This window comes from Phoenix dactylifera, chromosome 8 (assembly GCF_009389715.1).
Source record: "Phoenix dactylifera cultivar Barhee BC4 chromosome 8, palm_55x_up_171113_PBpolish2nd_filt_p, whole genome shotgun sequence".
In the NCBI taxonomy this organism is placed as follows: Eukaryota; Viridiplantae; Streptophyta; class Magnoliopsida; order Arecales; family Arecaceae; genus Phoenix; species Phoenix dactylifera.
The window spans coordinates 4820005-4834439 of record NC_052399.1 but is presented as its reverse complement, the minus strand read 5'-3'; the positions used below and the strand labels follow the sequence as shown (position 1 = coordinate 4834439).

The 14435-nt window shown below is 44.9% G+C and overlaps 1 protein-coding gene across 1 annotated transcript in view; it reads left to right on the top strand.

The window, feature by feature from the left end:
* The first annotated feature begins 6607 nt into the window (after positions 1 to 6607).
* LOC103708740 (CBL-interacting protein kinase 24-like) overlaps positions 6608 to 14435 on the top strand; it is a 34615-nt gene continuing 26787 nt past the window's right edge. The window contains exons 1-2 of the mRNA XM_008793799.4: positions 6608 to 7251; positions 14319 to 14381. Of these exons, the coding sequence (XP_008792021.1) occupies positions 7093 to 7251; positions 14319 to 14381 (222 nt within the window). The 5' untranslated portion in view covers positions 6608 to 7092. The remainder of the gene's footprint in view (positions 7252 to 14318; positions 14382 to 14435) is intronic.

The following is a 14435-nucleotide window of genomic DNA, read 5'->3' as shown; positions in this document are numbered from 1 at the left end:
AATCGAAGTGGATCGTAGGATTGAAAATTCAAAATTACTCAAATTTCAAATGGGTCGGATCTGAATTTAGTAAACCCAGGCCCGACCTAAAAAAAGGAATTGGTCCAATTTTACGATTCGATCCGACTCTATAGTCCTCCAAAATAGGTCGGATCAGATCTAAGTGGGTCAGGTCGAATTACGGTTAACCCGACCTGTTGCTGGAAATTGGATCCGGGGGTGGCCACTTGGCTGAGAAGGAGGAGCTCCGGCAAAAGTGGCGGGTGGCGGTACGTCGGTGGGCTGCGTCCTCCGGGGGACCTGCAAAAAGCTGGTGGCCGGGGCTTCCGGCGCCGACCCTCCGATGTTTAAGTCAGAAGGGGGCTTAATTTGGAGAAGGAGATGGACTGTATATCGAAGTCTGAGTTTTCGGATCAAGAAGAAGAATCCCCTTTTAAAGAGGAAGAAGTTCTCCTTTTATAGGAAGGATACAGGGTTACCTGTGATGTGACCGGACGAATTAAATGAGTTACCGTCATGATTGAGTGTGGTCATCTGAATTAATGCATTGCCGTGGAGGACGGGACTGGAGCCAATGAGTTGTTGTGGGTGACCGGACGTAGTTGAGTAGTCGATGTGTTGCCGTGGATGGCCTGAGATTTTGAGTAATCCGGAGATCCGTGGAGACCATGCGCATTAATTGTTGATAGTCGTAGCTGAGTATGGTCCCTGGTTGATGTGTCGTGGCGTGGCCGGCAAGCAAAACATGGTACGGTGAGACTGCTGCAGGGCGTGGCCACAGCATGTGGACGACGAGCTCGGTCTTATGAGCTCAGTCTGCAAGAGCTCGGCTCGGCCTGCATGAGCTCAGCCTGCACTAGCTCGGTCTTCTGAGCTTGGTCTGCATGAGCTCGGCTCGGCCTGCACTAGCTCGGTCTTCTGAGCTCGGTCTGCATGATCTCGGCTCGGCCTGCGTGAGCTCGGCCTGCATGAGCTCGGCTCGGCCTGCATGAGGTCAAGCTTGCTGTCGGATTTGGGTGCTTTAATTGTACTTGTGGGATAGTCCATTTTTCCCCCAACACTATCCCCCGACTTTCGAGTTCGAGCTGCTTTTTGGCTCGGGCGAAGGAAGTAGTCCAGTCGTCGATCGTCCTGTAATATAGTCAAATGTCTATGGAGACGTATGTGCTAAGTAGGGTGTACCTCTCGTGCAGTCGGAGCTAACGGCCTTAAGCCGAGCTGTCCAAGCGGAGCTAAGCGACTTTGCTCTGAGATCGACTTCAGCAGCCTTCTTTGGCTTGCGGTCGACTTAGCAGGGTGCCCCCACTCAGAACGGGGCATGTAGTCGTAGGAGGCGTCGAATGACGTTGAAAGGCGTCGAATGACATTGAAATGGCGTCGGATGTCGTCGAAGTGGCATCGAATGTCGTCAAAGTGGCGTCGAATGGCGTCGAATGTCGTCGAAGGATATCGAAATGGCGTCCCGAGCTTGGTCGGGGCATCATTGGAGACACATACAGGAGACGGACTTCGTCCGTTAGCGATCGTGCGCCCTTATTCGGAGCGGGGCGACGTTGGAGATAGAGAAACCTGTAGGTTGTTTTTTGAATTCTCCGACCTGGAAATAGATAAGATATTGAAATTATTTGAAGCCAAAGTGGCGTCTTGTACCTTTTGGAGATATTTTGATGGCTCTCGAGCTTCGAAGTTCCTCAGGACTTGGCTCAGCACCGGCCTTCTGAGGTTGGCCTTTGGAGCTCGTTCTTCTTAGCTCGGTCTGCATGAGCTCAGCCTGCGTGAGCTCGGCCTGCATGAGCTCGGCCTTTTGAGCTCGGTCTGCATGAGCTCGGCCTGCGTGAGCTCGGCCTGCATGAGCTCGGTTTTCTGAGCTCGGCTGCATGAGCTCGGTCTGTGGAGCTCGGCCTTCTGGACCATGAAAGGATTTAACTTCATAGTACTTTCTTGGGGTGGAATCTCTCGTGAATCTAGCCAGAGGAGCGCTCATCGTTTGGAAGGCATTGCAAAATAAGGCATCGGCCGAGCTTTCATTATGTACTAAAATCCTTTTTAAAGCCTTGCAATGATGAAGAAAATAGCTACAGCGTCGTCATAAAGAGAGCTCAACACCCTTTTGGTCTTCATCGAAAAAGGAGATGACTTTCGCAATGCACGGATGCTTTGAGGAAGCTCCTTCTTCCGAGCTCGATGCTTCAGGCGCTTCTACTCGCCCGCCCTCTGATGATATTGTTGATGCCCGCGAGAGGTCAGTTGTCGTCCCGCTCCTCATGCGGCACTGGGTTTTGTTCCTCAGGCTCTCTCCTGTAGGCATGATCACGGACAAAACAACTCAACCAACCTCGGCGGATAAGTGCCTCGATCTCATCACGGAGCTCGTAGCAATCCTCCGTATCATGGTCGCGATCTCGGTGGAAGTGGCAGTAGTTTTTCGAGTGCTTCCACGACTCTGTCGGTCGCATCCTCAATGGAGGTCGGAGGTAGCCCTGACCCTCAATCTCCATGAGGATCTCTGCTCGGGTGGATGTGAGGAGAGTGTATGTCTGAAAGTTTTGGAGGGGAGACCTCAAGTGAGCTAGGCTCTTGAGCCAAGGAGGCTCTTTCTCATACCAGGGGGATCTGCTGCTTGGTTGGGAGCGCTCCTCATGATGCATCTTCTGCATCTTGGCAGGTCGTTCGGCTGCCTCCCGCCGAGAGGCCATGGCTTCCTCAGCCTTGGCGTACTTGCGAGCTCGGGCTAACATTTCAACAAAGTCGACGAGAAAGTTCTTCTCGATGGAGAAGAGAAATTTGTAGGACCGAGCTCCAGTCTTCAATGCTGACATAGCGATTGACTGGTCGAGATCGCGAACCTCCCATGTAGCCGAGGTAAAGCGACTGGTGTAGTCTTTTAAGGATTCTCTCTCCTTCTGCTTGATGGCGAAGAGGAAGTCTGAGGTCCGGCGCTAACGCCGGCTAGTGACAAAATGGGTGGCGAGCTGCCTGTCCAGCTGTTCAAAGGAGAGAATCAAGCTGGGCTTTAGTCCGGAGAACCAAAGACGAGCTGCCTTGCAGAGAGTCGCTGAGAAGACTTTGCAGAGTAGAGCGTCTGTGGCTTCTTGGAGTGTCATAAGAGCCTTGTAGCTCTCCAAATGATCCAGAGGATCGGATGAGCCATCATATGGCTCAATCTGTGGCATCTTGAACCTCTGGGGGATTGACTCATCCATGATCCATTGAAAGAATGGAGACTTTGTTGTAAAGTCAAGGTCGGCGTCTCGCTTTGGGCCTCGGTCTTGAAGCATCTGTATCTGCCGCTCCAAATTCTCGACTTTTCTGTCGAGCTCGGGTAGGGCTCCTGTTGCAGCTTGGCATAGGGCAGACCCCGCCTTAGATGGGTGCTCCCGTACTCGAGGCGTCAGGCTTCGGCGCGAGCTCTCAGGATAATGGATGCATGACAAGCCCTCCCGGCTTGGGGGTCGAGCTCGGTGGGAGCTTCGGTGGTGGCGACGCTCTAAAGAGAAATGACGTCGCGAGCGGTGTCCTGAGGACTCATGCTCGTGAGGAGGGAGTAGAGGTTGGTCTTCTACTTGATGTAGGCCTTGAACGGCCGCAGTGAGTGCTTGGACTTGTTGAACAAGCAGGTTGAACTGCTCTGGTTGAACTTGGAGGACTGGATCCGCCGGAGGCCTTGGTAGTGGGTTTTGGATTAAGTGTCTAGGAGTTGGTACGCAATGTCGGGAGGCGTTAGAGGCTCCCTTACTCCTTAGCTTCATAGCCACGACTCGAGCCCTTCCTCTAGCGCCAACTGTTGCTGGAAATTGGACCCGGGGGTGGCCGCTTGGCTGAGAAGGAGGAGCTCCGGCAAAAGTGGCGGGCGGTACGTCGGTGGGCTGCGTCCTCCGGGGGACCTGCAAAAAACCGGTGGCCGGGGCTTCCGGCGCCAGCCCTCCGATGCTTAAGTCAAAGGGGGGCTTAATTTGGAGAAGGAGATGGACTGTATATCGGAGTCTGAGTTTCCGGATCAAGAAGAAGAATCCCTCTTTAAAGAGGAAGAAGTTCCCCTTTTATAGGAAGGATACAGGGTTACATGTGATGTGACCGGGCGAATTAAATGAGTTACCGTCATGATTGAGTGTGGTCATCTGAATTAATGCATTGCCGTAGAGGACGGGACTGGAGCCAATAAGTTGTTGTGGGTGACCGGACGTAGTTGAGTAAGTCGATGTGTTGCCGTGGATGGCCTGAGATTTTGAATAATCTGGAGATCCGTGGAGACCATGCGTATTAATTGTTGACAGTCGTAGCTGGGTATGGTCCCTGGTTGATGTGTCGTGGCGTGGCCGGTAAGCAAAGCATGGTACGGTGAGACTGCTGCAGGGCGTGACCGCAGCATGTGGACGACGAGCTTGGTCTTCTAAGCTCGGCCTGCACTAGCTCGGTCTTCTGAGCTCGGTCTGCATGAGCTCAGCTCGGCCTGCATGAGCTCGGTCTGCATGAGGACAGGCTTGCTGTCGGATTTGGGTGCTTTAATTATACTTGTGGGGTGGTCCATTTTTCCCCCCAAGACTGACCTATTTGCGGCCTTACCCATATGGTGCCATTTGGTATGGAGGGGCTTGATCATTTTCTGACCATTAGTTTTTTTTAAGGAGGTGCGTAGCGCTGGAGTTGTCCACATAATTTTCTCATAATTTAATAATTATTAGATTTGGTATGACTTGAAACCTTAATCATCCCTTTTTTTTTTTTTGGTACATACCTTTATCATCCCTTTCAATCGCATGGCTGAACCATATTCTTGTAAATAAATAAACGCCTATTGTATGATGTGCTATTTATTTATTTATTTATGTATATATGGGTGGATGGACAGCTATGCATGATGGGAGTAATATATTGACAGCCTACTCAATAATGAGCAAAAGGAGATTACCTTTGGATTGACAGATCTATAGCGTACGCGACATGGCACGTATTTTTGTTGATTCAAACTAAACCGCATCCAATGGTGTTCACCTTTCGGAGCAAACTTTGGGATGGTTGTGTCTTTTGCTGTCTTAGCGCATATTATATGCTATTTATATTTTTAGAAAATCAAAGTCCATTCAAAAAGTGTCCCTAGAAATGAAAAATTGTTGAATATATGTGTGTGTGTATTTAATTTATAGAAGTAGACTGACTAATGGTTATATTTTTCGTGTTGATACCTAACTTTTGACTTTTCATTGCTTAAAACGTTGCTCACTTTTCATCCGCATCAATGGGCATATTCATACTCAATCATGATATTTTTCTAGGAGCACCAGAGGACTTTTTTTTGTGCCACATATCCTCTTGCATTTATCTTGAAGAGGCAACTGGAGAGGTAAGGCAGGAGAGGGCTCATTGTGCTAAAGAAATATGTCCATCTCATTATTTATAAAAAAAGAATTATTAACATCTATTCCATTTCTTTACTCTATTGTATCAATCTTTTTTCTCTTTTGGATCCATCCTGGTTTCTTTCTTATTCTATCATTAGAACGTAGTTCATGGCTAACTAATATACATATGGCTAACTAATACACACTTAGAAAATTAGATATATACCTAAAAAATTAGATACCCAATAATGATTAAATATACACCTCCGAGTAAATTAATAAATAGTTTTCAAAACACGGTATTTGCCAGTAAATAATCCATAACCAGCTCATGCACAGTTGGCAAATTAGTTATCCAATAATCTAATATATACTTAAAAGCAAATTAATACAAAGTTTTTAGAATATAGTATTCACCTATATACAGTCCATGGCCACCAGATACATACATAATAAATTAGCTATCCAACGATCCTACATACATTTACAGCCATATATATATATATATATATATATATATATATATATATAGATGATACTGACACCAATATTTTTTTTTTGGGGAAATGACAGGATAGATGGAAGATAAGTTCTCTCCCATCTTGCCTCTTTAGTTCTCTTCAAGATATGTGGAAAGGGTACTTGGCGCAAAAGGGTACGTCCCATGCAATCTTATGTACCACATAATTTCTCATTCATTTTTCTAGGATCTATCTCCTTCCCAAAACATCTCATGCTTATGATATCATCATTGACGGGATCTTGTTTGATGCAGCAAATCACTAACCTAGTACATCCTTTTTGAGTTTGAGATCCTGCATCTCCACTATTTTATTTCAGTTATTTCTATGTTTGTGTATTTGCTTTTCATAAAATTAATGAGCTGATTTTGGGTGCATTTGCCTGATCCTAACATAATTTATAATCTTTTTTTCTCTTATATTCACTTTAAGAGATCAAAGAAAATGGAGAAGGAAAGGAACATAACTCAATAAAGAATAAGGTTACTAAATCACTTGATAATGTCATGGCTCATGCACATACGCACCAAAACTCTCGAGAAATTTATATTTCTAGAAATATCTTAATCGCGATTACTCATCACTAATCTCCTTCCGTATAAGCAAGAATTGTTATTAATTTTTTTGGTAAGAGAATTGTTATTAGTTCTCGCTATTATACCAATTATTACATTACGAAATGGCCTCCTTCCCCGGGTCAACAATATTAACAAATTAAAAAGTAATCCAACGGTCCCTCCCTTGTATTTATTTTCCTCCCGCGTCTCTCTCTCCTCGACGGCAGATCAACCTTTACTAATCTTTATCGAGCCGAACCAACGAGGAGGACCGGAGAAGGGAGCGAGTGTGGGATAAATAGATCGATACCCTCGGCCTTGGGTTTCTTCCGGTCAGAGGTGGCCATTTCTTTCTTTCTTTCTTTCTTTCGTCAGAAAGAGGAGAACATAGGAGAAAGTCCTCCCGCCACCGGTCTTCTCAGCCCCCGTCTCTTCGTTCCTCGTTCCTTTTCCCCCTTCCTTCTGTTCGTTTTTCTTTTTCTGGTGCTTTGTTTTGTTTTAGGGGGAAGGGCGGGATACGCTCATTCTCTTGTTCTGTTTCTTGGAGAAAATAAAGAAAGGGAAAAAAGGAAGAAGAAATTCTTGCGGGGACTTGGGTCCGCTCCGGACCAGCGAGAAGAGGGGGGCGGGGAGGCCTCCAACGAGCGTCGAGGGATAATAAGCGCAGGGCGACAAATGGGGCGCAGAAAGGTCGGCAAGTACGAGGTCGGCCGGACCATCGGGGAGGGCACCTTCGCCAAGGTCAAATTCGCCATCAACACCGAGACCGGAGAGAGCGTCGCCATGAAGGTCCTCGCCAAGACCACCATCCTCAAGCATAAGATGGTCCATCAGGTCTGCTTTCTCTCCTTCTCCTTCTCCTTCGTCTTCATTGTTTCTTGCTCGCTATTCTACTCCCACCCCCTTGATCTATTGCTTCCGCTTCCTTTTTGCCCTGCTCTCTGCCTTCTCTTGACAAATAGTTATAGAACGGGGAAGATCTTTACGTTGCATGGAGAAAACATCAGCATTTGTTGCCCGTTTCTTCAGTATAGGATGTTCCGTGATGTTGTTGGGAACAGGGTTTGATGAAAACGGTCAAAATGTTTTTTTTAATTCAGTTAATACAGTTCTCACGTTAAGCCCTAAACATCCTGATTTCATTACAGTTGCTTGTTCATTAAATTTCCAAATAGTCTTAAACTCTGAGAGAGAGAAAGAGTGAGATACAATAGGGGCGGGACCGAGTTGAAGATATGCAATCCGAGGCATGCCATGGTACTCAGAATCATCACGCCGCTGAGTTCTTTCAAGCGAACGTTTTGGAAATTTAGAGGCAGATGCTAATATTGGGAGCAGTTGCTTGTTCAAAATCAGCTGCTTTCCTTTTAATATCATTTTTCAGTGACTCAGTGCAGGATTCCATATTGGTGGATGAACGACATTAATTTGACAGTGAGTTAAAAGAGAAAAAGAAGAAGTCCCTTGAATGTTTTGGGGGAACGCTGACATTCTCTTCAGCTTGGTCCTGGCACTTCCTTTTGTATAGTTTCTTTTTTTCTTTTCTATTTTAGAAATACTTCCCATTATTTTTGTTTGCTGAATTTTGGCTCCCTTTTCTTATTCTAGAGTTTTTCCAATATTGATGTCTTCACATGCATCCAATGTATTAGACCAAAAGCCTCTGAGAGCACAACCTAAACTGCTAGCAGACAACACCGCACAGAACTTTCAGCTAAACCTGCATCAAGAAAAACACTTCTTCGAAGTGATGATGACCTAATGACTTTGTGTACCAGGAAGGGTATTCCAGCAGAGTCTAGAAATAATGGAGAGATCTTAAAAACTATGCAGCAATTAGGAACAAGTGTAGCAGGTAAATTTCATGTTAGACATGTTCATCTCTCAATTTTAGGCAGAATCTGTCCCTAGTTTCTCATTTTTGTGGCCCTTACTTTACTTCCCCCACATTTGGACAGAGCCTTTAAGCTTCCCATGGTAAGGTCTTCTTTTGAGATATGTTTATAAACAAAGATGAGTTGTTGCAAAGTACAGTGAGAACGTTGTGCCATTGTAGGTGCTCTAGGAAACAAAACACCTCTACAATCACAAACAAAATGGCATGGATATTTCAAAGTTCAGCTTTTTATACATGTTGGACACCTTGAACACTTGAGCATTGCAGGACTTTGTGTGACACCTTTAATCATCAAACTGTGGTGGCATCATTACTTGATGCAAATGTGTTGGACTTCTGTACAAAAGGTGTCAGGTAATGTTGCATCAAGCAACACCCTTACTGATTTTATGTAAATCTGGCCCTATGGATTATTTGTTACATTACATGCACAAATCTATAAATATGTCACTGTGTTTGGTTCTTTTTTTAGAATCACCATGTCAGATTGTTCTGCAAACCTCATTTTTACAATATGTCATGTTTTCTAGTGTTGTTTATGGGAAAAATAAATGTCAAAGGAATACTAATCGAAGCCTCTGTAGGTAGGAGTAGGAGCTTTCTCATCCCCCCATACGGTCAACGAAGGACAAGTGCGGAAATAGAAACCCTGTCCTTGTGAGATGTCCAGATTGGCTGCTAGGGTGACAAGGCATGGGGAGCAGGTGGTGGTCACAATGCCAATTAGGCCCCTGTCTTCCATTAGAGAATGGTGCAATGGGGGCGGTGATTAGTAGGGCTATAGATCAGGCACGAGGGTGCCATTCATCTTGCTCTCCCTCTCTCCTCTGCAGATATGTGCGAGGAGGGTATTTGACTGGTGGAAGACACATGGAAGCAATTGGAGGTGGGGATGAGTGATGGACAGAGGGGTAGGCCACATGGGTGCTGCTCACCAATCCTCCATTGTAGGTAATGGGTAGCTTTGGTGGGCTTAGTGGTAAGCATGGGCCTAAACAAGAGGTGAATGCGTGGCCCATACTGGTACAAGTGCAAATGTTGCTGGCTATGTACCCACTGGTTTGGATGGCTTAAGCGCATTCTCTAGATCTTGTCCCCAAAGCTGGGCTTGACTTTGAATGCAGGGTCATCATTAGTAGTGGACACCCAATAGGGGAGGAAGTCTGTAGGAGAGACAGAGGAGAACTGGTAAGGGGCTTAGAGGAGGCATCCCAGCCTATGGAGGATGCTGTTGGTACCTGATCGCAGGATGGACCTTAAAGAAGAATTCGAATTCTAGATCTATTGAATGCTAATGGGTTGTGATTTGAGGACAGATCTCTCAAATGTCCTGCAGCAAGTAATACGACAGTTCTTAACATAATGGATAATATTGCATTGGTCTTGAATTCTTTATCAAATGATCAAATTGGGACTCTAGCAGCTAAATGTGAAGTTTAATTTGAATGAGAATGGGTCTATGGGCCAAGCAATAGATGAACTCAGGAAGCTCGGAGAAGAGAGGGTGCAAGCGCTAGGGTTGTTGGGGAGGGCTTAAGTTGAGCAGACTGGGTGGAGCTGATGACAAGTAGATAAAGCTATTTACTCGGAACATGTTTGGATTGGGTCGAACCCATATCCGTGTATTGGGCTTTTAGAGTGCCATTGGAGATTTAGCCTATTTGTGGGTGAATATAGTGGATGGTTTTAATTAGGTGGTGACTAGGGTGTATGAACTAGTTGATCATCACTTGAAGACTAAGTTTGGGGAGTAGTTAATTCAGGCGAAGGGACAAGTTCGCTTACCTTGGGTGATAGTCGGAGACTTTAATGCCATGAGGATTTCAATGGAGTGCAGCGGAAGATAGGGAGCTCAATGGGAGATGGAGTTGTTTAGAGATGCTTTGGCTATCCTATAGATGGAGGATCTCTACATGTTGGATAGGTGATTCACTTAGTTGAATCTCTAATCATCCTTGATTTTGGCTTGGTTAGACTGGTTCTAGTTTCACTGGAGTGGGAAGGGCAATACCCCGACTTGAGCGAGTGGTATTGTGGTGGGGCCAAGTTAAAAGATTTAGAGGCTGCTTTGAGGGTGTTGTCATGAAAATTTTGGTAGCGTGCAGGCTCAGAAGCAGAACTTGAATTAATCACTTGGTTGCATGCAGAGGAGCGTAGGCCTTTATTTGAAGTAGAGAGATTCTTGAGTGCCGAGGCAAGCTACGAACTGCAAGAGATGCTAAAGCATGAGGAAATCATGTGGAGGCAACAATCATGGGCACTTTGGCTAAAGGAGGGTGATTCAAACACTGCCTTCTTCCATCACAGCCTTGGGATAGTGCCCGAGGAATTTCATCATCTCCCTTTAACTAGAGTCAAAGGGAATTGCTGATCAGCCAATAATCCTTGAGGCAATCCATGAGCTCTTTAGTCGTGTTCTATATGGTGAGTCAACGGAGATTGCGTGCTCATTGGTCGGCTCTATATAGTTTGGGGGATAGACTCTTGAATCTGGATCTGTTGGAGGATGATTTCATGCAGAGGTTCGAGCAGTTGCCTTGGACCTTGGTGTGGAGAAGGTTCTAGGACCGAATAGGTTTCTTCTTCTATTCTTCCAAAGTTATTGAAATACGGTAAAAGGGGCCAATTGCTTGGTGCAATAGTAAAAGACTTGGGTTGACAAGCATAATGGCACGAGTCTATCTCGGACCAACCACTTTGCATAAAAAAAACCAAAAATTAGGTATGTCCCTAGTTTGCCCCTCCAAGGACCTCGGATTGCTAGGACTATAACTAGGTAATGGAAATCGGAATACTATAAAAGGTGACTTGCTAGCAATGTGTTCGGAGTTCTACAACCAGTCGGAGGAAAGAAATCGTCTAAATTATGCCCATTTTTTGATTCCCAAAGTGGAGAGGGTTTGTCAGTTGCAACAGTTTAGGGCAATCAGCCTGTTGAATGGGGCTTTCAAGATTGTGACCAAAGTGCTTGCTATGAGGCTTCAGGTTGTCGTCGGAGAGTTGGTTGCCAACTCACATAGTGCTTGCCAAGGGGATTCATTCTTAATAGCTTTGCTTGCATTGAGGTGGCCGTCACTTGCCATTGACACAAGAGGGAGCATTAGTGAAGTCAAATTTTGAGAAGGCATATGATATGTTAGATTGGAACTTTTTATATGAAACACTGTGAGCAAGGGTAATTGGTCATAAATGGATTACCTGGATGGAGGTTGTGGTATGCTTGGGCAAGATTTCACCACTTATGAATGGCAAGGTGGGCTGAACAGTCGTGTGCTGACAGGGGTGGTCCTCCCCTTGCTGCTCATCTTTGTCCTTGCGGTAGTGTCCTCCATTGGATGTCATCAAATGTTGTTCGACATAAGCTCTTGATTGAGTTGGGTGTTCAGTTGACACTAGGAGCATTTTAAAGTTGCAATATGGCGATGAGATGGTGATTTTTTGTGGCGCCAAGGAGAGACAAAATAGACATCTCAAGATATTTTATATCTATTGCAGGGTCTGTCGGGATAAAAGATTAATTATCATAATTGTATTGGTGCATTTTGGAAATGTGGATAGAGAAAGGGAGATTTTGGATAGAATGTTGAATTGTAAGGTGGGATCTCTGCTCATAAAATTCTTGAGCTTGCCGTTGTTTGACTGAAGGCTCCAAAGCAAAGATTGGGCTTTGGTCATCGAATAAGTGGAGAGTCGACTATCAGGTTGGTAGAGCAGCTTGCTGTCTTATGGGGGTTCCGGATATTAGTGAACTTCGTTCTCTCCATGCTTTCATCTTTTTGCATACTTTTTTCTTCTAGTTATCAGAGTAGGTGATTCAGAGAATTGATGGCGTTCACCAAGGGTTTTCTTTTTAAGTATGATGGCAAACAAAGCTTTGCCCTAGCTAAATGGGGATTGTGCAAAACCAAGGAATGGTGTGAATTATGGATACTTGATCCTAGGGGAACATGTTTTTGCTAGGTCGATGGCTATGGTGAATTTTGGACCACACCACTTCTGGTTGGCAACGGGTGGTGAGGAGTGCCTACCATGCTAAATCCGAGCCCAAGGTTCATCGTCTCGGTACTGGATTCCGTACCAGTGCCACGCTAGCACAGTGTTGGTACGGTATGGTACGGAGTTTTTTTTGGACGTACCGAGTGTCGGTATGCCATCTATACCGGATACCAGTATCGAATTGGTATGGTACGGTACGCTCCGTACTGTACGGTTTGAGCCAGTATACCATACCCTTTTTGAGCCCATTAAATTCAAGCTTCAATTATTGAAATGACTAACACCTTTTTTGGTAGGGGATCGTCAAAGTTGCACTAGCTTTTGTAATGTGAGCTGAATCTACTGCTATGAGCTCAATTTTGGACTGACCATTGGGGTGGATCAAGCACCTCTAATTGATTGGTCCCCACATTTGTTCGACCAAATTAGTAGAGAGATGGATCTAGGGAGATGGGATATTAAGTTCAATAGACTGCTGTCGGATAGTGAGATGGAAGATTTTCTGCAACTAGTTCAGAGTTTGCCCAATCCAAGTAATCTATAACCTTATCTGCGAGATTGGAGATGGGAAAATAGTAGGGTCTTCTTGGTGAAAGCTTTCTATCGTTTTCTTAATAATGGGGGGATATTATGTCGCATGGCCACCTATCTGTGGAGGGGCATGGCACCATTGAAAGTTAAGATCTTGCCTAATGCTCAAAAACAAAATTCTCATAATGGACAATTTGAGGAAGCGAAATTTGGTGGGGGGATACCTTTGCATGCTGTATGGTGTCCGGCTGGAGTCAGTGGAGCACATTTTTCACGTGTCATTTTGTTGAACACCTTTGGAGCACAATCAAAAGCCTGCTCCACATCCGAGGCAAATTAGGGTCTGTGAAATCATGGTGGATGGAGTGGCAGCGAAGGAGGATGCCAAAGAGATCATAGACCGAATGGGACTGCATCAATGAGGCTTTTGTTTGGTGATATAGCATGAGAGAAATGTGAAGGTCTTCTCCAAGAAAGTGAAGTCGGCAGCAGAGGTGCTGGATGCTATGTGCATCCATGCTGGGAAGGCAGCTCCACTGAAGTAGCAGAGGAGGCTGCCGATCTCCCTGGGGCTTGCAAGTAGAGGAAGAAGACCACCGTGAATGGGTTCCCGGGTTTGATGATTGGGTGAGGCAGGTAATCTCTGAATCATCTTCTATATCTGGAGTGTTTTGGGTGGGCTTTTCTTTTGTTGTGTTTTGGAGGTTCTACTTCGTGAGAGGCGTGGATGTCAAGTGCTCCTAGAGTTGTGATGGTGGGACCTTCAAGGAGCTAATAAACTTCATTGGGCTGGGGCCCGACCCCGGTGTCATCCCTCTTTTCTCTCTTTCTCTTACCCTCTTCTTTTCTTCTCTGTTGTTCATAATTTTTTTTTTTTTTCATGAAAAGGTGGTGCAATTGCACTGTTTTCCTCAAAAAGATCTGCTTGCTTTGCTTCAAAAAACTAATAAGCATGTTTACAAATTAATGAACCTGTATGTAAATCCCAAGTCGAGTTGATTTAATTTGGTCGTTTCATAGTCACCCGTATTTAGGAGCTATAATTTTGCTCAGTCAAACATCTTTCTAATAGTCTATACCCTGTTATGATAATACAGTTTTTAGGGAAATCTATTTTATTTCTAGTATTATTCTTTTATGGTCAATACTGGTAATCCTGTGCATGGGTTAGGGCTGAAGGGCCTCAAATTATTAGTTGCTGTGGCTACATGTCAACAACTGTGTTATGTGAATAGTATCAAGATTGCTTATATTTAACGGGTTTGTATAAAACAATCGCACATGGAATTGCAAACAAAGCATGAGGTTAGCTTCCAGTAGATTCTAATAATATCTCCACATTCTACTGATTGTTTACCTGCAAACTGTTATTTTCTACCACAATCCTCAAAAGCAGTTTGGATCAAAATTGGTGTGTGCTTGTCCTTCTTCCTATTATTGTCATAGATCTGCTCACATCTCACATTTGGGTTCCTAGATCAAGAGAGAAATATCTATAATGAAGATTGTCAGGCACCCCGGCATAGTCAGGCTGCATGAGGTATGTAATTTTGTATTAATTATCATATGAATTACATACGGTCAATTTACAATG